Here is a 20,134-nt window from a genome sequence, read left to right on the forward strand (position 1 = left end):
CTTTTTATTTTGGTACAGCAAAGCATTTTTGGATACACAGAGCAGAGTATCTCCAAGTATTCCCACTTAAACAGTACGAAGCCGTGATACATCTATGGAGGTGGTTTCTAGGCTCAACAAGATTGAGTTGGTCAGATGTGGATGCATCCTTCACTGACAGTTCATGTGCCTGATTTATTAACAGGCTTTTAGAACTTGAATGTCTGCAGAAAAGACAGAAACTGGTGACCTAGTCAACCATGAGTAGACAATATTCTGCCCAGACGACTGGCAATGTGGGAAATGTCCATGTCTGTGTCTGCCCTGTCTCCCAGAAAAGTCCCTCGTGAGTTAACAAGAAAGTTGTAACAGGTTATGGGTTATGTAACAGCTCTTCAGCTGCCTGGAGAGCCTTAGCTCCTCCAGAGGGGAGGTGGTGGTGCTCTGCTGTGCTTGCTGCTCGGCGGCTGGGTTTGTAACCAGGGCTTGGTGTGCTGCATGTTGAAACTAGGAGAGGGAGGGAGTGGTTTTGTTTGATTCACTGGCACAACACTTTCCCTGAACAAGGGTTAAATTCCACAGTTTTTGCCTTTGTTTTTCTGGAGATCATACCTGCCTGATTTGGGCAGCAACGGGGGATGTGACAGCCTTTCACCGTGAAATAAGAAAATGCAGTGTTGTACTGGTGGGTTAACTTGCATCTTCCTCCATCTGTTTTACATTGATTCTACTTTTAATACTATGTTCAGTATGCTTTCAGTCTCTCTTGGTTTATTTTTTTAACAGAGCATTTTTTTCCATAAACCCAGCATACTTGCTTTCTTCTGCTGCTGTCAGGATTAACAATGACAGAGGAGCAGAAAATGGCACATGAGAATCTTCTATAGTAACAGCATTTTCTACAGGCTTTTCCCCAAAGTGTACTGAGGAGCCCATGTGGACATTGAGGTCTTTGGTCCCTGTCAAGTACTGGGCATTGACAGGAAGTCCATAGTTGCTACCGCTTAGAGATTCAACAAACCCTTTTCATCTGAAGATATTTAATAAGGGAGCTAATTTTAATAAGGCTGTTATTAGTGAAGTTGCTGAAGCCAAAATGTGACTTTGTCCTAAGAGTATTTGCTAAACGAGTGTGAAATGTTAGTGCTTGTTTTTAATGAGTGCCAGCAAGCAGTCATCCATGACCAGTTGTATAAAATTGTTTCCAAGTGCTATATTAAATGGAGTGTGGCTTTTATAAGAAGGTGACCTACCAAGGAAAAATACTAAACTCCTGGAACCTTCAAGCACTTAACATTTTGACCAATAGGCTGAAAGGGTCTTTGGCACAGTGCTAATGAAAGATTTCTTTTTGGGCCGGTGACAGCAAAAACAGCTTTGCACACCCTGCCTGGGGGTGAATGTAGTTGGCCTTTTGGAAACTGGGGTGTGTCAATGTTTACAAGCCTGTCAGATTAAGAGAGAATGTAAACTCTGAATGACAAAGCTGTTATTTTAGAATAACTTGGCATATGCAGAAGTTAGGGGAAGTCAGGGAAAGTTTTAAGGTGCTGTGCTTTTCCAGTTGCTTACAATCCAAAGAACACAAGCTGACCATGTTCTGAAAAATGTGCAGTAGGCTTTTAGGAGAAATAGCATGGCATGGCATCATCTATTGCTGCTTTTCCCTTACGAAAGACTGGTTGATAAAAGGTCGGTTGACAGAACAGGCACAGAGGAGTTGCTGAAAAAAGCAATCTGGCTGGCTGAAAAGGATGTTACAGGACTGCAATTAGAAAAATAGCATTTTTATATTCTAGTCGTGAACGTGTCTTGGCCGTTACACTGAATGCTCTCAAGTTACTGATTCTGGAATACTGCCCAAAGGAACATTAAATGACTTGAATGTCATGTTAAACAGTATTAATCATTCATCTGGTCAGGAATAAACAAGAGCGAAAACTCCAAGTCATGTCTAGACTTTGTGACTTCAGTTTAATATGGGAGATAACAGTGGTATTGTAAATGCAGCGACATACGGTTCTAACTTGTGTTTTAGGATGAGAATTGTATGTAAGTACTGAGTCATAATATCCCACAACTCAAGTGTTAATCAAGAGGTTTGCATTTTCTTAGCTATCTCGCATGTGTTAAATCATGTGTTCATACCAAGGTGGAGTTATGTCAGGACACAGATCAAGAGCAGCGTGGGGGAGCATCTATCAGCAGCTGAAGGAAGCACCAAGAAGATTAGAGTCAGTCTGCATCACACTTTGGCAGTTCCTGTGGTGGTAGCTTTAGGGCACCAGTGTCATCTTGATGGTGAATTGGCATTGCAAACAGCTGAGCTTTGAGACATGAGACTCCATTACCTCCAGAGCTTAATACTACATAGGTATGTGCATGGTCAGTTGGGCCCTTGAGTAACTGAGTGATGACTCCATCCAAAAAAGAACGTTTAACACAGAAGAGTTCTGCCCTTTCCGCGTTAGAGGCTTATGCTGCAGTTAACAAGTGTTACTGGTTAACATGTGTACTTCTGGTTCTGCATCAAATACCACACATGTGACCAATGAAAACTGTCAAATTTCTGAAGGTGAGTCCTGATAGCTGCTGGAATTTTTGAGAATACAGCATCCTGTTGAAGTGATTATTGATTTAACTTTCTGTAATCCATGCCTAGCTGGGTTATTAGGCTCCTTTCTGACTGGTAACACTGCAAAAAGGAGGATTTGAGATAATTTGGCATCCAGCTGGTATGTGTTGAAAAGAAACTTGGCCTTGTGCACGATCCAGAGAAAGTATTCTGTAGAGGTTATTGGTGAAATGGGAGCTGATGCTCCCTTTGTTGTGCTGTATTGAGCTCCTTAAATCCCTTGGTTATTTGAACCACTTTTATTGTCTAATAGGAAGCACATCTAGCATAAATGTGTTGGATCAGCTAGTCAGCCCAAGGAACAGAGAGGTGCCAGAAGCAGTGTAAAGGAAGAAGGGGGTGAGGGAGAATACCACTTTTGACAGAGTAAGCTTCTTAGGTGGCTTCCTTCAAGTCTGATTTGTTTCAATGTGCACACTCCACTGAACACAGATGGATGAGGTTTTCTAGAAAAGCTGCAGTGATGTGCAGGTGACAAGCAAGCTCTTGTTCAAGTAGTAGTCATGAAATCCCTCGAACTGTCTAGAAATCTTTAAACCAACATCAAGAAACTACAGACCTCAAGAAACTACGCTTTTACCACTTGAAGTCCAGAGAACACAACTTTCTCAAAAGTGGGAAAAGTTTCTGGAATCCTTTTCTTGGTAGAAAGGAACTGGCATCATCTTGGCATTGTGAATTGACTTTTGACAGGTTTTTTTTTTAGTAAGGGCATTAATAGACAGGGTGTCCATTATGAGATTTGAGAGCAGTAGTGTAAAAAACTGCTAATCTGTGTGAGAAGGATATGCTGTTACAGTAGACGAGAAGTATATTGCATTTACTAGAGCAACTTCTACTGCAGTTTTCGCTGTAACAGGGCCTTTAGCTATGTGATCTGACTTTTTTGGACAGTATTCAGGCAACAAGTTCTTGTACTAAATGTGAAGTTTTTTAAACTTTTGTGCCATTGCTATAAAGAAGTGAGACTTTAACGTTAAATATTTAATGATGGGCACTGTAACTGGTCTCTTAAGTTTATTGCTCTTGTGTGCTCTGATGCTCTAAGTCTTGGTTTTGGCATTAAACTTTTTCATTCCAAATCAAAGCACACTCTGAAATTCTTGTTTAGAATGTGATCTCTCCGTGGAAGTGTGTTGCCTGAGCTCTGTACAGTAAGGTATAATTAAATCTAATTTTTACCACTTTCTTTTAGCTTCTTGTCTTATTGTTATCACAAAACAACCTGGAAAACTTCCACAAATAAAGTGAATATGGATAAACTGGTAAAATTATTTGCCATTGTCGCTTGTCTTTCAGCTTTAGCTTATTCTCTGGGTACAATTACTCAACTCAGGATGCATTTATACTTCTGTTGTATAGTTTCTGTCTCATTAAGTATCTGCATTGTTTGTTGGTAGTTTTAATGCTTATGAATTTGCAAAGGAAGTAGGATTAAAACTGGAAGGATTGTTTGGCATTTCTAAGTGTCCAGGCCCTCTAGAGTGTAAGTACAGAGAAGCTATGATTTCTTATTTGTATGAAAGACTGATTTTATGCATTGCTGCATATGTGCAGCAGAAGAATGATAACTGATGATTGCAACAAGTTTGCTTGTTACAAACGAATGAGAGCTTTTATTTAAAAATACTCTAAAATGCTCTAAAGACTTCACAGAATTATTTAGCCAAAATTTGAGACCACTTTTAAAAGAATGGAGTAAATTAGATGATGTAAAAGAACATTTGAGACATTAACCAAGTGAAAATCCTTGTGGTTAATGATCTAGAAAGTACAAAGGCAAAAATTGTTCTGAAAGCATGTGATTCAGGATATACTATACCTCATTAAAAGTGGAAATATCAAGACTTCAAGCTCTTGTTTCTTGCATGGTCTTAGGCAAGTGAGATTATTTACCCAAACTATTCCCCGTTTTAAAATGTGATTCTGTGAGCACAACGTAAAAATAGTTGAAAATAGGTTCTGTAGCATACACTTGCTTATGTTATGTTTGAGAATTATTCTTGAATTTATGACATGATCAGCCAAACAGGAGAGACTATGGTAATTAGAAGATATGAAGGTACTTGTCCCAGTGGAAACTTTACAACAGTATGCCTTCTGAACAGGAAAGTGTGGTGGGGTTTTCTTTTTTTTTTTTTTTTTTTTTTCCCCTTCAGTCATTGACCTGAAATTCTTCAGACATTGTCTTCAGACAATAGACTCTTTCAGGTTTCCAAATGTAAACTGGCATTGGTGTTGGTGTTGCACCCCAGATATAGACTTCCAGCTTCCAAGAAGCACAGTTTACTGTCCTTTCTAATGGGATGTTACAGGAAGGAGTCAAGAGAGGATGGATGTTCCAGAACAGACCTCATTTTGCCTCCTTAGCAAGAAAAGGACTGAGAAGATGAGCTTTTTTTTTTTTTCCCCTTGAATACTAATTTTGCAGTATAATGGCAGGAAGGAGATAGTAAAATCAATTCCATTTTCTGGCAGTAATCTGGACTGTATATATGATACAAATTATGATACAAATTCTTTTTATCACTAAAAGAAGCTCAGTAATGATTTGTTTGTAGGCATATTGCCAAAACGAAAGATTTTGGACTAGTTCATAAATAGCTGTGCTCTTCGAGCTTTACAGTCTGTTCAAACCTTCCCATCATTCTAGAAATGGAAGTATGTGGAGAGAGGGAAGTGAGCATTTTTTTGGCTTTGAGTCACTGGGCAGTCTGCAGTGAATACAGGTTTTGATTCCCTAAGGGACCTTTTTTTGCTTCAGTGCATCTAGTTTTGTAAATTGAGGGTTACTGATTTGTTCGTCCCATTCCAGCTGGTCATTGTGTGGTGCTGGGGAAGAGAGTTCTGGGGTAGCTAAAAAAATCTAGTCGTGCTTCTTGTACCAAACACATAAGAATTTAAACACCAGCCTTGCTTTTCTGTAAGGTGTGTTCTTGAAAAAAAGGTGATTTCATCAGTTTGTAAGACTGTGCAGATTATCACGAGCATCTTAGCCAGACCCCCAAGGCAGGGGGATTGGAATAGGTTAACTTTAAAGGTCCCCTCCAATCCAAAGCATGCTATGTTTCTATGACCTTGAGTTAATTATTCATAATATTGAAAACTGAGAATCCTAACCAGAGAGACCCATTAGTAGAAAAAGCCAGAAGGAGGGTGATTTAATACTGGCTTATACTGCTGTAAGATCTGGCTAGAGTGGATCAATATTTATATCAATCATCTTCTATAAAATATTAAATCATTGCCCAGACTTGTTCAGAGGGGATGTGATCTGGAATGGTAAATGAAAGCGAGTAGACATGGACATGGTTTATGTACAAAGATCCACTTAGTCAACCAGACTGTCCTAGCATGGACAAACGTGAGGTTGTACATAAAACGTGAAGGACCTGTACTGTGCGTTACGTAGCAGAGATTTGTGTTCTGGGTAAGCAAAGCGTGGTCAAAAACTATGTGGTGGGACAACCTCTTCAATGGCCAGTGCAAACTGTGGCAAGTATTAGCATGTCATTTCTCAAAAAAAACCCTCCCAAAATATTGAATCTAGATAACTCAATGTAGGCTAGAAGCAAGCTCCTTTTATTTTATTTTTAAGTCAAACTTTTAAGTTGCTTGTTCAGCTAATTTGTTGACAGAAATAAGGCCTCACTCAAAGGAGAGAGCTGCAGGGTGGGACAAATGTGTAGCCAGATCTGATCTCTGACTCAAAGCAGGACATTAATGTAAACATTACTAATAATAATTCATAGATAAAGTGTGTGAGGTTATATATTGAGATTCTCAGTCACTTTGGATGGCATTATTGGTAAGTAAACTTAATTTTCAAGTTGTTAAACTTGATATGGTAATAGAAAACATTTTGTGGCTTTTAATATGGAGGAAGCCAATCTCCATACAGATTGTGGGACTCTCTTGGCTTTGTCATGGGTCCGTGGCAGCTTTCAGTGTCAAGCCTGAAGGGCACAAGAGGCTCATTCTCTTTTCTAGCTTTCTCAAACTTGTTTACTTTGGAAAATGAAGCGTTGAATAGAGTCTCTGATAGGCCATGAGCATTGTACTAAGCAAACAGGAGTGTAGAACTTTTGTGGACCCCCCTCTGCTTTTTTCCCTAAATGGAAAGCTAGAGTGTATCATAATATGTAGATGATGTGAAAAGTCAACATAGAGTGGAAAACTACCAAACCTCATTCCCCTAAAGTTCTTAGTGGTATAACAGCTGAATATCCATGCTCAGTGTTGGTTGTTTGGTGGTGTTGTTTGTGTGTGTGTGGTTGTTTGTGGTTTGTGTTGTTTTGTTTTGTGGTTTGTTTTTTTTTTTTTTTTTTTTTTTTTTTTTTTAAATTCTCTTGGTGCACCTTGGGAATATGGATGTTTCTTTTTTATTTGAATTTAGCTTAAAACTGATGTCAGTTACTTTATTTACTTGATAACTTGCCTTTGTCTAACTGGTAAAAGTTTCATACTAGTTCCTGGAATACCTTGAAGTCAAATGAATGAGTAAATGTCCATTACTGAATTATGAACTGAAGTGTCAGCTAAACAGAATGGATCTTCAGATTTGAACTAAAAACTGATGTGAAGCTTTTATAACAAAGTAAATGGATTCCTCTCCTTGGCTTGCCTTTTATTATTGTAAAATGCCAGGTATGTTAGAGGCATTAAGGGAGGCATAGTGACACTGTAACATAAAATAGGAAGTAATCCTTCCCTAGAGGTGGGTAGGTTGCAAACCTCAGACTCCATATCTGGGCTTTAATGAAGTGTAATCTGCAAAGCAGAAGAACACTTTTCTTCCAAACCTGGTGAAAAACATGTGCAAAATGGATTAGACGTGCGACTTGTTCTCAGATACCTAAGAATGTAATAACTTTTTTGCTGGTTCTTCTGAATTTCTTCTTCAGTGCTATACAAGGAAAGAAGATTTCTTCATTTGCCAAGACCTCAAATCATATAGTTTTGTATTGAAAACAACATCACTTTTCTCTGTTCATCTTTCTACAAAGCATTTTATCTATATTTTTTCTCCCCCCACAGTGTTCTGAGGATTATAAATGCGATGATGAGTCAGCTCAAGAAGACGAAGGGTTTATGGGTATGTCGCCTCTTCTGCAAGCCCACCATGCTATGGAGAGGATGGAAGAATTTGTGTGTAAGGTAAGGACATGTGGATTCTGCTGCAGTAGTTTCTTTTTGTAGGGAGCTCCAGTGGGCAACAGACCATACCTGCAGTAACTGTGCTACTAATGTGAGGGAGGGCAGGCATACACCATCCCTGAATGGGCATCTCTTGCCATAACTAGTAACACTACAGCTTCTCAGGATCTGTCTGTCATAACTGAATACATTGTAAAGCATGGAACAACAGGGATTACAAATGAAACTCTAAAGATGATCATGCAATTGAGGAGTCTCTCTTGAGAAGCACCTGTGAGTACAAAGCAGAATGAAAGCCTTCAAATTCAAGGCACTTTATTTACAGTAAAGTCATTTTTTCGTTGGTTTCTTCATACTTGCAAATATTTGGCTTTTCCAGCACCATTTACATCCATTATAGAATAAGCTTTGTCTGTTACTTAAAAACAAGGCTGTATTAAAACTGTACCTAAGGAAATCTATTGTAGACTTTGTAATTGCTGACCATTGCTCAATGTTTGCTACTTTCTAGAGCAATGGGGCTGTATCAGTCTCTAGCCATTCTTTCTTGGTGAAGGGAGCACTCTCCTTTCTCTACTTATTCTGCTGGTTAACGAACTATTCTTTGATGTTTTTCCAGAGGGACCCTAGTTACTTGGTCATCATTTGTGTGTGGACTGTTTTATTGTTTGGGTGGCTGGTGTTTTAACTATGCATCTTTTTTGCTTTTTAGATGTTCTGTAGGGTGGATTATGCAAAATAAATCCCCTCCTGCTGTTCCTACCTGCATTTAAATTTTTGGTTCATGAAGCAAATAAATTATTTTCTTGTTTAAGGTATTTAAGAACTCAGGCTTTAATTGGGTTGGTTATTCTGATTAGTTTTGTTTTGCTTCCATGAAGGAGTGTGGAGAAGTGATGTAAAAACTCTGGGCTCTTGTTGTTGAAGCTGAAATAAAAATGTAGCTTTTTGAACTTAGTGTTTCAGGAACCTTCAGGCTCGCTCCTCTATCACTAGCCAGACAGCAAATCGAAGGAACCCTCCAGAAACAACCCCGGTACATAAGCAATTCCCTGATACCCCTCTGCTTGACAGTGCTGCTTCTGCCGCCACACTGAAGACTGACTACACATATCTTACGTTTCTGAAGCAGCTCTAAGAACACCCGTGCACACTTTTTTCACTTGGAACCAGCTGCAGGAGTAGATGTGTGCACACGTACTCTCCCTTCAAGGAAGAAATCTGATGGAATTGAGAGTCACGGATCTGTCGCCTTAACTAATCTGTCACTGTTTCTTTTGGTGTGGGAGGATTTTTCTTCCAACCTGGATAAGGAGTTGGACACTTCTGACTGGACTCTTGCCACTTCATGCTTTCTGGCCCGTTTTAGTGCTGATGGGCAGCTTTTTTGCTAGACTGCCCCAAATGCTAGCAGATACATAGTCAGATTGGCTTGTGGTTGGAGGAACAGGCTTTTACTTATTTGTTTCTTGGAGACAACTAGGTGTAGGTTTCTTCATTTAAATGGAAAAGATGTATGAAAAAAACATGGAAATGAGTTAAATGCTTTCCTTTCAGTAGCAGTGAAAAAGCCCAGTAGCTTTCCTACATATTGAGATGCTGAAGTATTTCCCTGGTGGTGCAGCTCAACTTCATAATGGTACTGTTTTGAATAGGGAACAGTGACTTAAGCATTATATTTCAAGTGCAAACCCTTTTTCCCCAGAGATGTCCCATCGATCCTTTTTGGATTACTGCACTCATAGATTAACACTTTTACTAATACTAACGTTGGTGTTCTGACTTTTGCCGTGCATCAGTGGAACTCAGTTCCCCGCATTTAACTGAAATCTTCTGACTTGTAGGTATGGGAGGGCCGGTGGAGAGTCATACCCCATGATGTTCTGCCTGATTGGCTAAAGGACAACGACTACCTGTTGCATGGACACAGACCACCCATGCCTTCCTTCCGGGCTTGTTTCAAGAGTATCTTCAGAATACATACAGAGACTGGTAACATCTGGACGCATCTTCTAGGTATTTTCAGCTTGCTCTAGTGTCATTTGCCTTCATTGTTCTCTCTCTTTGAGAGCAAGATAGAAAGGAGTGTGGGGTGGTCAGCATTATCATTCCACTAATAACCTGTTAAATTAACAGGTTGGTATCCCTCTCCCAATTCTATCACACCAGGGTTGGATGAGACTTCCTTAATTATGGCTTTCAATACAAATGAAGAAATTAAAAATTTCTGGCATTAGTAAATTACTGGTGGTTAGTCTTCTCCCCGCCAAGTGTGTAGGTGTTAACTGAGATCTCATTTCTTGCCACAGGGACACACTTAAGCTGCAGCTTGTGTGAGTACTCTTCAACTTGAAAGGAGCATGGAAAGGAAAGGGTTTCTTTGAACTTTTTACATTTTTACAACAGATTTATTTTTTAATTGGCCTAGAATGTCCAACTAGTTGTCTGGCATCTTATAAAACAAGTAAAAATATGTAGTTGATGCAAGTTTGTATCGCATCGGTCTGAGAGAGAACCGTGGTGGGAATGCCTAGCTGGAACAGGGCAGTGCTTCATTCGGCACGCGTGCTGCTGTCTGTCACGCAGCCCCATCTCTGATGCTCACGCATGTAAGTCATGCTTGTGTGAAAGAAAAACTTCCAGTATGCATGAACTTGACACCTTTCTACCTTACTCTTTTCCAGGATGCGTGTTCTTCCTCTGTCTGGGAATCTTCTACATGTTCCGGCCAAACATGTTCTTTGTAGCACCTGTGCAGGAGAAGGTGGTTGTGGGATTGTTCTTCTTGGGGGCGATACTCTGCCTCTCCTTCTCGTGGCTCTTCCACACAGTTTATTGCCACTCAGAAGGTGTTTCCCGGCTCTTCTCCAAGTAAGTGCCAAGAGGACAGGGTAGGCCAAATAGGAACCAGGTGGGAAAACAGGGCTGGGATTTATGCCTGGAGCCCTAGTGTAGAAGTTGTTCGTTGCATGGCTGCATGTACGTTGGAACAGAGCTGAGCAGAGATTTGATGCAGCTTCTTTTAATTATTGCTCATTTCAGCCTGAGTTTTTGTGCTGTCATTTTAGCCTTAAAACTCCTTCATTTTCTGCCCTTTGACAGGCGTGTGCGTGCATCTCCCTGCTGTAAGTAGTATACCTAGAGCCGAGTTGCGGGACTTTGAATTTGTAATGCAGCTATCACTTCTTGTTATTTTAACTGTTCTGAGCAACTTTGAATCCTAAGCTTATGTAAGACAGCTCCACAATGTTTATCAAGATGTCTCGGTCTTTTGGATTTACTACACATTCTTTTTTGGCTGGCTGCTAAACGTCTAACATTTCCTAAGGTTTGTCATCCTAGGATTATGTAATCTGCAAGACCATCTCAAAAGTAACCCAGCAGTTAAAATCCCTTACTGAAAAATTAACTCTGTCACCTTTTGTAGGAGCATTTTGTCAGGGTGTGGTAGAGAGCAATGGCTGTAGGAATTCCTTTTCTTCACTGGTGTATAGAAAAACAACGTGGTTGAAAAATTACAACGTTATTCCCCAGTGGTCACTTGAGCTGGTGCCTAAACTCACTTGCGCTTGTCAGATACTGAAGTGTTTCTGTTGGCTGTGCTCTCACAACATCCTGTGTGCCCTTTTTTTTGTGTTCAGAGGACTCTTGTACTGCTTTTTTTTTTCATCTGAAGCTTAAGTCTTAGTTTCCTTCAAAAATGCTTTGGTCTAAAGGCTGCTGTATGTATTGCTGGTGACTGTCCAAGAATGGCTTTACGTGCTGTCTGTCAAGGTAATCCGTTACTGTAGGAGGGTGTTGGTGGAAGAGTTGCCATCGGGAAGTAAGTTGCAGTAGTGAGTAAATTTTTTTTGCAGTTAGAACTAGACAGTTGGTCCACTAAAGAAGAGTGTGTTGGTATGAGGACTTCCAGAGGTTCACATTTCTTATTAAACTGATTTTTGGTTCCTTCTAGGCTGGATTATTCTGGCATTGCACTTCTCATAATGGGCAGCTTTGTACCATGGCTGTACTACTCCTTCTACTGCAACCCACAGCCTTGCTTCATCTACTTGATTGTGATCTGTGTCCTGGGCATTGCAGCCATAATTGTCTCACAATGGGACATGTTTGCAACCCCTGAATACCGGGGTGTAAGGGCAGGTAAGACCTGAATGTAACTGTTTTCCTTCTTGACTGCATTTTCCTGCTTGCCACCTGGAAAAACTGTCTTGGGAAGACCTAAGAGAGCTTAATTTTGTAGAGAGCTGATGTTCTTGAATTGAGAACGTGATGGGTTTTCTTGCGGCATCTATTATAGCCAGCTGGAGGTGCAGATAAGGGCTGGTGCAACTCCTGGAAGTGCATTCCTGAAATGGACAGTAACACATGCAGTAGAAAAGGTAGTGCAAAGTATTTCTAGCTACATCTAGGAACTTTGCTCCCTCAAAAAATGACTGACTGCTTGATGTGTGTATGTGTACTTCTACCGTTTGGCTTGGTTTTATAATACTAGTTCAGACACTAGCAAATCATTGAATAATTGGTTTAATCTGACTAATTTGGCTAGATAAAAATACATATTTAAGATAGGGAGCCCAGTTTTTATCTTGCTGTGATCAAAAGAACAAAACCAGATTTGGTTTCACATTGTGAGGTAGGAAGAGAGAGAGAGCTTTAGGGGGTAGTTATGGAATGTGCACGCAGCTGGGCTGTAATATTTCTGGTTACTTAACCTGCATGTGCTGTCTATAGTAAATTTAGATTTCTTGTACAAGCTATGAATGTACTTTCAAAGAGTTCAACCTTCCAAGCTTAAAATCTGTGGATGAGACGTGATTATTCCCCACACACACACTTTTTTGACATGATTTCTGTACTTGCTGCTAAAATCTGAACAAATAAACCATGTTCTCGTATATGGCAGATGAGCTGAGGTGCAGATGCTACGTTTGTTTCTCAGGACTACTTGTACAGTATACGATAAATAACCTCTTTGTTGTCTCTCCTTGTCTTGCTCTTGAGAGACTGTGGTAAAGTGAAAAGTACTTCGTGTAGTCTCAGTGCCCTCTGCAGTCCAAGATCTGTAACTGGCTTGTTGTACACTAAAGCTGGCAGATGCAGTCAGTAAATGAGATGCTTCAGTATCTGCTGGACCTGAGTAGCTTCTGGTATATGAAGGAAGTCTGCATTCGTGAACTTCTGTTCCATTAAAGCTCCCCTGGTGACCTCCAGCTTCAAAAGTTGTCACCTTTCTGCTGCTTGGCAAATACTGAGTTTTCCTTCCATACAGCTTTTTGTTTTCATTGTCTCCCTTTACGACACTGTGTTCAAACCTGACTCTTCCACATTTTCTTTACCTCCCAGGAGTATTTCTAGGTCTGGGTCTTAGTGGGGTTATTCCCACCCTGCACTTTGTCATCTCTGAGGGGCTCCTGAAGGCAGCCACAATGGGGCAGATAGGCTGGCTGGCACTCATGGCATGCCTGTACATCACTGGTGCTGCACTATATGCTGCCCGCATCCCGGAGAGATTCTTCCCTGGCAAGTGTGACATCTGGGTGAGTCTACAGAATGACTGGATGAGGAGACCAACGTGAAAGCTGGTTCCCCTTGAGGCTGGAGGATGTTGTGTCAAATGTTTTATTGCAAGTATTGAACCGCTGCACCAAGAGCATAGGTCTTGAGGAGCCAAACCATTGTGGGCTCATAGACCAGCTCACCTGGTGCCTGTCTTACTGACTTGTCACAAACTGGCTGGTCTGAGGTAACTGCTGGGGTGCAAATTTGCCCCAGCCCATATACCAGGTAGCTTTAATAGATGGGTAGGCAGCATTGTGAACCTTGGTATGTGAGTGTTTGGAGCATCCTGCAAACATACCTCTTGCCTTGCTGCTATGCAGGATAGCACATGGCTGTTTCTCTGATGTTCAGTGTGTTCTCTGGCATCTTTGCTCTGTCCAGCTCCTCATCTTGTGCAGCCACCAAAAACACAGGATAGAGATGGTAGTCTTTGGGGAGGGACCTCTGGCCCAGGAGAAGGGAAAGTGGGGTGAGCAAGAGGGTCAGTGGGGGAAACTTTTTGTGAGGAAAAGGATCATGATGACTGTGGAAGGGAAGATATAAAAAAAGCAATCGTGTGGAGAAAGTGTAGAGAAAGAAGAGTGGGAGATGAACCTTTGGAAGGCCACTGTACTTCCCCTAGGATAGCTTAAGGCCCCTAAAGATGACTGGAAGTGAGAATGAGGCCTCGTTTGTATGAGTGGCTTTTGTACAGCTCCATTTTGCTAGGTTTGTCTAAATAGCCAAAGTCTTGTTACGATAATGAATTTGGCCCCAAAAGTACCAGTGTGCCACAGACTCTTGCCCGAGCTTCCCACGGAGCCTGCAAATACACATCTGTAGAAGTTTTTCAAGAGCACTGTCTGCATTGGTATGGCTTCCCTCAGACAAAGGCATGCTGTGTCATGTGGCTGCCTCCTGGTTTTCATTGTGCTGTGCTCTAAGCAGTAGCATCCCGGGCATTCATTCAGAACATCTGGCTGTTGCTAGGTTTTAATATAATAGCATTTTTTTCCTGTTCTATTTCTCTGTGGCGGAGAACTAAAATAGCAACATTCAAAATCCACTTGGTAAAACTTTGCCCAAAGCTCTGAAGTTACCCTTGTTCCATCACAAAGATGCACTATAGCATTTATGTAGCGTACTTGTTGATTGACCGGCTGGTTAATATGACTGTGAAGGAAAGGGGTGAGTGTGTGTGGATAATTTGATTATTTTGCTAATGACAGGAGGGGGATGGGCTTTAATACACAGCTGGGAGAACTTTGCAGCATGCGGTTTGAGGCACTGCTACGTGTTACTGTGTACTTCAGCTGAACGTGTGGCTCGTTTGGAGGCAGGGTAGCACTAGAACCCAAGTACCCCAGCTGAACAGAAGCGTTTTCTTTTTTGCAGTTCCACTCCCATCAGCTGTTTCACGTCTTTGTAGTGGCTGGTGCTTTCGTGCACTTCCACGGGGTTTCAAATCTCCAGGAGTTCCGCTTCATGGTCGGCGGGGGCTGCACGGAGGAAGATGGGATGCAGTAGGCCCAGCCTTCAGCCCGAGGTCGCAACCAAAACCTGCCGCCCGCGCGGCTGGGGCCTACAGGCTAGCAAAACACAGACCTAAGAAGAATCCAAGTTTCACCTGATGGAGCGTGGAGCTTCATGGGGATTCTGACTAACCAAGATAAATTCTATACCTCAAGCAGTGGAATGAATAAATTTGAAGACCAGGAAATTCTGAAACCCTAATTTATTCTTGGGATCTACAGATCGAGCTACAGAGGACCCTTTCCAAATTGGCTTCTGTTCAATGCCATATTTATTTGTAGAACTGGGGAGGGATAGCTTAGCAGCTTCCTTTTTTTTTAAAGAAAAAAAAATCAAGGTTAAATTTATATCCTCTTGGAGGGTTTGGGAATTGATTTTAGATGCTCTTTTGGGAGAAAAACAAATTGTAAATAAGATTTCTAACTTTCTGTTTAAATTTATATAAATGTTTTAAACAATGGGTTGGGGGGAAGAGGGTTTTTGTAAAGAATGCAACATGCAAGTACCACACACTGTTTCAATTTTGCACAAAACAAAACAAAAAAAAAAAAAACCATGATTGCAGGAGGACCAGGTAAGATTCCCAGGAGTGAAGCATGTCAGCCCTGCAGATTTTCCTAGTGGCCAGCATGCCCTGGGCAGTGTGGGGTCCCGGGCAGCACGTGGAGTAGGTTCAGTACATGTCTGCAAGGTGTTGTGAGGGCTGGATTGGTCACGTTGTCATCCAGGTCGCAGCGTTAGCAGGTTGAGTTGCTCAGGTAACTCAGAAGTTGGATCTGCACCCTGCCCAAGCATGTGGGACACCTGCCTTCCAAGCTTGTGTGGCCTGTAGAGCTCTGGATACTGGATCCTACAGTTGTTTGGGTCCTGATGGTATCAGTTGGAGCATGGTGGGGTGACTGCACATGAAGTGGCAAACAGTCCAGCTCCATCAGTGCCTGCCTATACCCAGAGGCCCCCATGGAGTAGGTGGTTGCCGTTTGCAGGCCTGCTCTGTTTTGTCTGAACAAATGGTGGTAATACACTTGTCAAAAGGTAGTTGAGCATGTGAGGGGAAACAGAGGTGGGGTTAAGATGGACTGGAAAGAGGAAGCTGCATGCTCCAGAACTTGGAGTTAACAGTTACTGCAGACCTCAAGCACATTACCTTCTCATGTGTCAGGCTCCATGTGCCAAGGGAGTTTGCAGGTTTTTCTTTTTAAGAGGAAAAATCCACAATCAGCCCAATTCTGTTCCTTTTTTTTTCCTTAGGTCTGCTTCCCATCTGTGCTTTAGCAATGGGACTGCTGGTATTTCTTAAACCTAAAACTAAGAGTTCAGTTGGATTGCTGTGGAGCAGAGGCACCTCCCATGTAAGGGGAGGCGTGTACCCTTCTCTTGTGTAATTGATGTAGCTTGATCTTTGGAGCGCAGTCAGGAGCGAGACTGAGGGAGAATCTTTGGAGTCCTAAGGTGAAACTTGAACGTTTTGTTTGTTATGGCACAAGTATTGCTTGGAGTGTTTAGCTGGAAATTCAGAGCAATTACCTCTCTCACAAATGAGTTAAACAGCTCATAAAACGCTGTATTTCACAAGGAAGGAAGATGAAGGGCAGTTTTTGTGTTGTGTGGTTGTTGGGTTTTTTGTTTGCTTGATTAAGGCTCCTGCAAGTTTGCATTTTCATCCTTCAGGAGAAAAATGTGGATTGCGAAGATCTTCCCATATCTTGGATTTCACAGAATGTGTTTTAGGGGAATTATTTTGCCTAACGGAGTCAAGTAGGAGCAGAATGCCTTCCTAAAGTTGACTGGATATTGAGGCTTCACCCCTCGGATGGAGTCTTTGTAAAGCCTCTGAGAGCAAGGTCAGCTGCAGAAAGAGGTGCTGCCGCAGAGTCTGCGAGCTCAGAGGGACGTGTTCGCAGTAGGATCACTGCACTGGATGCCTGTGGGGCCAGAAGTTGTTTATCACAGGTCTGTGTGGTACTAAAATGAAGTGAAGAGCAGTATTAACTTGGATGTAAGGGCTAATAGCACTGGCATCCCAGACAAGGGCAGGCTGAGGAGGTTCACTGGTGTCTGAGAAGAGCATGGTACATATCAGAATCAGAGTTGTCTGTAAGGCACTTTGGGATACCTCTGTACCAGTACCAGCAGAAGTGGCAGCCTCCATCCTGGATCATCCCACGTTCACTCCTTGAAGGGTGATTGTAACCTGGTCCTACACAGCACAGAACTATTACAAAAACACAGTACTCCACCTGCTATTCTTAACCCAGTCGGTCTCTCTGTTCAAGAAGTTTGTGTGTTCCAATAAAAACAACCTAGCTGTGCACTTTTCTGTAGCTCTTGCTGAGAACTCTTCCCAGGTTGGCACCTGAATGCCTTACTCTCAGCAGTCAGAGGCTTGCTTGCTCTGTGTGCAGGTTATTGCCATAGAATAGTTAGGATCTACAGCTTCTTTCCTTCCCCATTAAATAGTGGCCTTGTTCAGTATATTTCTTTTTAAAAATTGCTTACTGTTGGAAGCAATGAAGCACATTTTGGGGTTTTGATGGTTGGGGGACTCTGGTGATGGTTCCATATAAGATGGGATCTTGTTACTTGCTGTATTCTTAACTTCTGCTAATAAAAGAACCAAATGGATTTTTGTCTAGTTTGGGTCTTTCTTTGCTGAGTGTGAAGCTTGGAAGTCTTTCACTTTCTTCCTTCCTAATGCTTACAGGCAAGGCGTTCTTCATAGAAGACTTCTGCTGCTGCAGAAACCAAACCAATGCTTAAAGGCTTGCTGACATGTGGCTGAGCCGATGCTTGCTGTATGCCTTCTTGAGCAAAAGCCAGTGGCTGGGTGAGTTCGTGTGACTGAAACATTATTTCTGCTCTGTGGCATCCTCTTGGTGTCCGTAATTCACGTGAAGTACATGCCTGGTCTCCCTCTAGGATTTCCACGCTGCCTAGTGCATTTAAATGTCACGGCAGACAAAGGTGTCCATGGACCATGCTGCCTTTTAATTACCGTGGTGATCTCAAGGGAGATTGCTTTTTCCAGAGTCTAGACTTCTATTTGATACCCACTGGAGTTGCCTTGTGTAGTATGGAGCTGATATTGGTGTGAGGGAAGGAGGTGGTGTTGGGTGTGTCTGGTGCCACCACTTCATGAAGCTACTTCTCATAAGAACTCCCCTGACATACAATTACTTTGAACTTGCAGAGAATGAAAATCCTGGGACAACATGTATCCTACCCCATGTCTGTGTGTTCTTGACCTCCGCCATATTTTAAAAGTAACTTGAGGACAAAGTGGGATTGGTGTTACTGCTATGTTTCATCTTCTGTTTTGGAAAGCTTTGCTGAACCCACATTGTAGACTGAGGGCATAAAGCTACAGCGTGGTCCTTGGGGCTGGCTAGCCTTTGTCAGGTCTCTGTCCATCCCCCAGGCTTCCCATCTGAACCTAGGCTAGCTATAATTTCAAAGTTTATCTGTTTTGGCATGGTTAGAGACACAAATTTTCGGTGGCTCAGTTTTCCAGTTCCTGATCTGCTGATTTTAGGGCAGACTGTATGTGTACTGTCCCCTTCCACGCTCCAGGGTTTAAAAGTTTTCTCTTACCACTGCAGATTGGGTGCCAGGGGGTGACAGGCAGACAAGGGAAAGGAACAAGCTGGCCAAGGGGTCAAATTGGGTGGAGCGTGGTGGAAGAAGCAGAAACTGTGATTTATGGACAGTATTGGTGTAATGGTTTGAAAGCTGCTGCCCCTGGTGGGTGGAGATCTGAAACCCTAAACCAGGTACAAGCCTGAATGAAAGGGGTGTACACCTGTCCTATTCCCACCTCCCTTTTCCTGTCTTCGGGACTTCCTGCCAAGGTCTATAAAAGGGGCGAGGAAGGCACGCCTCTCTCTCTTGCTCTTGCTCCTTTGACCTTCTACCTGGGCACACGCTGCTCGCTGCTCGGCTGCTCCCTGTGCTACACGTGGCCGTGGCCATCTTGGAGACCTGGGCCTGATCTACAGACTAATTTCCTGCCTCCATCCACGTCCAAGGATTGTGCATCCAGCTTCAATCCACCTCAATCCAGCGAGATCCAGCACCAGGGAGCCTCAGCACAACATTTGGGTTTTGTATATTTGGAAGTTTAATCTTCCTTGCCCTGTTGTTCCTATAACCCCCCTTACCCTGTTAAAACCCTACCCTTTTTCCTTTCTGTACCCTGTTTAAACCCCTACCCTTCTTCCTTTCTGTTCCCTGTTAAATAATATATTTCATTTTGTTAATTTTCAATTTGGTGCAAGGTTTTCATTACCCCTGCCTTCCTTATTTATCTCTCTATCTGGGAAACTGAGGGATAAGGGAGGTGGGACACAATTCTGCCTTCTAACCGGGACAGAACAATTGGAAAGCCAAAGTTGAAGCACTGAGGGGTGAGAGCTTGCAAGGAGAAAAATGGGCAGGAGGGACTAAGTGTGTGAAGAACAAGAGCTTGGTGGGTGTTTGAGACCTTGGTTGTTGTGGGCAAATTTTTAGGTGAGTTGAGATTGAGATGTTCAGGAGGCCTGGACTCAAATTCCTGGTGTAGAGGAAATACCTCCCAGCCTGTACCTATGTAAAGGACTGATTATCTCCCCCTGGTATGTAGGCGTAGGGGCTGCAGGGGTGGGAGGGAGTGGGATTTGGCTGGGGAGGGGTGCTGACCAGAACAGCCCTGTGCCTGGAGTGGGGTCTTCTGCTACTTCATCGCTGTTCCTTGGCTGTCAGCAAACATTGTAAACTGCCTGGGCAAGATACGCTTAATCCTCCTCTTGTGTTGGCTCACACTGAGTCTGGGCATCTACAGCTGCACTGTTTATCACATACTTGACTCACGATACAGGTTTTGCAGCTCCAGGAAGTGACTTGTGACAGCTTGAGGTCTCAGGATGGATTTTCTTTTCTTTTTTTTTTTTTTTTTTAATTAAAGACTAAGCAAATTCAAGGAGCGTAGAGAACATGGGTTATACCTGCATTGCACCAAAAGAAACTGTCATGTTTTGATATGAATTGGGTTTATTCTGTTTTCAGAAAGCAGAGTGATACTTAAAGTTGTCTGGACAGGCAAAAATTGTTCGTCCTACCTCTTCTGCATGTGGTTGTAGCCACACTCCCTTCCCCACTCCCAAGAATCACTTGCTTCCTTCATTCCAAAGGGTGAGCTTACCCCGAGTATGGATCGAAGTGTTTCAGTCAAGGAGACTGTCTGAAGCCATTGCCTAACATGTTAAGGAGCTGGAAATAAATGAAGTGTATGATTAGGTTGGGGGAGCTGAGTTT

General features: G+C 42.4%; 1 protein-coding gene across 1 annotated transcript in view; it reads left to right on the plus strand.

Moving 5' to 3' along the window:
* Positions 1-15,153, plus strand: part of ADIPOR2 (adiponectin receptor 2) — a 20,680-nt gene extending 5,527 nt beyond the window's left edge. The window contains exons 2-7 of the mRNA XM_008947642.1: positions 7,652-7,771; positions 9,616-9,787; positions 10,456-10,642; positions 11,727-11,914; positions 13,118-13,311; positions 14,708-15,153. Coding sequence (XP_008945890.1) covers positions 7,652-7,771; positions 9,616-9,787; positions 10,456-10,642; positions 11,727-11,914; positions 13,118-13,311; positions 14,708-14,839 — 993 coding nt within the window. The 3' untranslated portion in view covers positions 14,840-15,153. The remainder of the gene's footprint in view (positions 1-7,651; positions 7,772-9,615; positions 9,788-10,455; positions 10,643-11,726; positions 11,915-13,117; positions 13,312-14,707) is intronic.
* The last annotated feature ends 4,981 nt before the right edge of the window (positions 15,154-20,134 follow it).

This window comes from Merops nubicus, unplaced genomic scaffold (genome assembly GCF_000691845.1).
Source record: "Merops nubicus isolate BGI_N331 unplaced genomic scaffold, ASM69184v1 scaffold8939, whole genome shotgun sequence".
Taxonomy (NCBI): domain Eukaryota; kingdom Metazoa; phylum Chordata; class Aves; order Coraciiformes; family Meropidae; genus Merops; species Merops nubicus.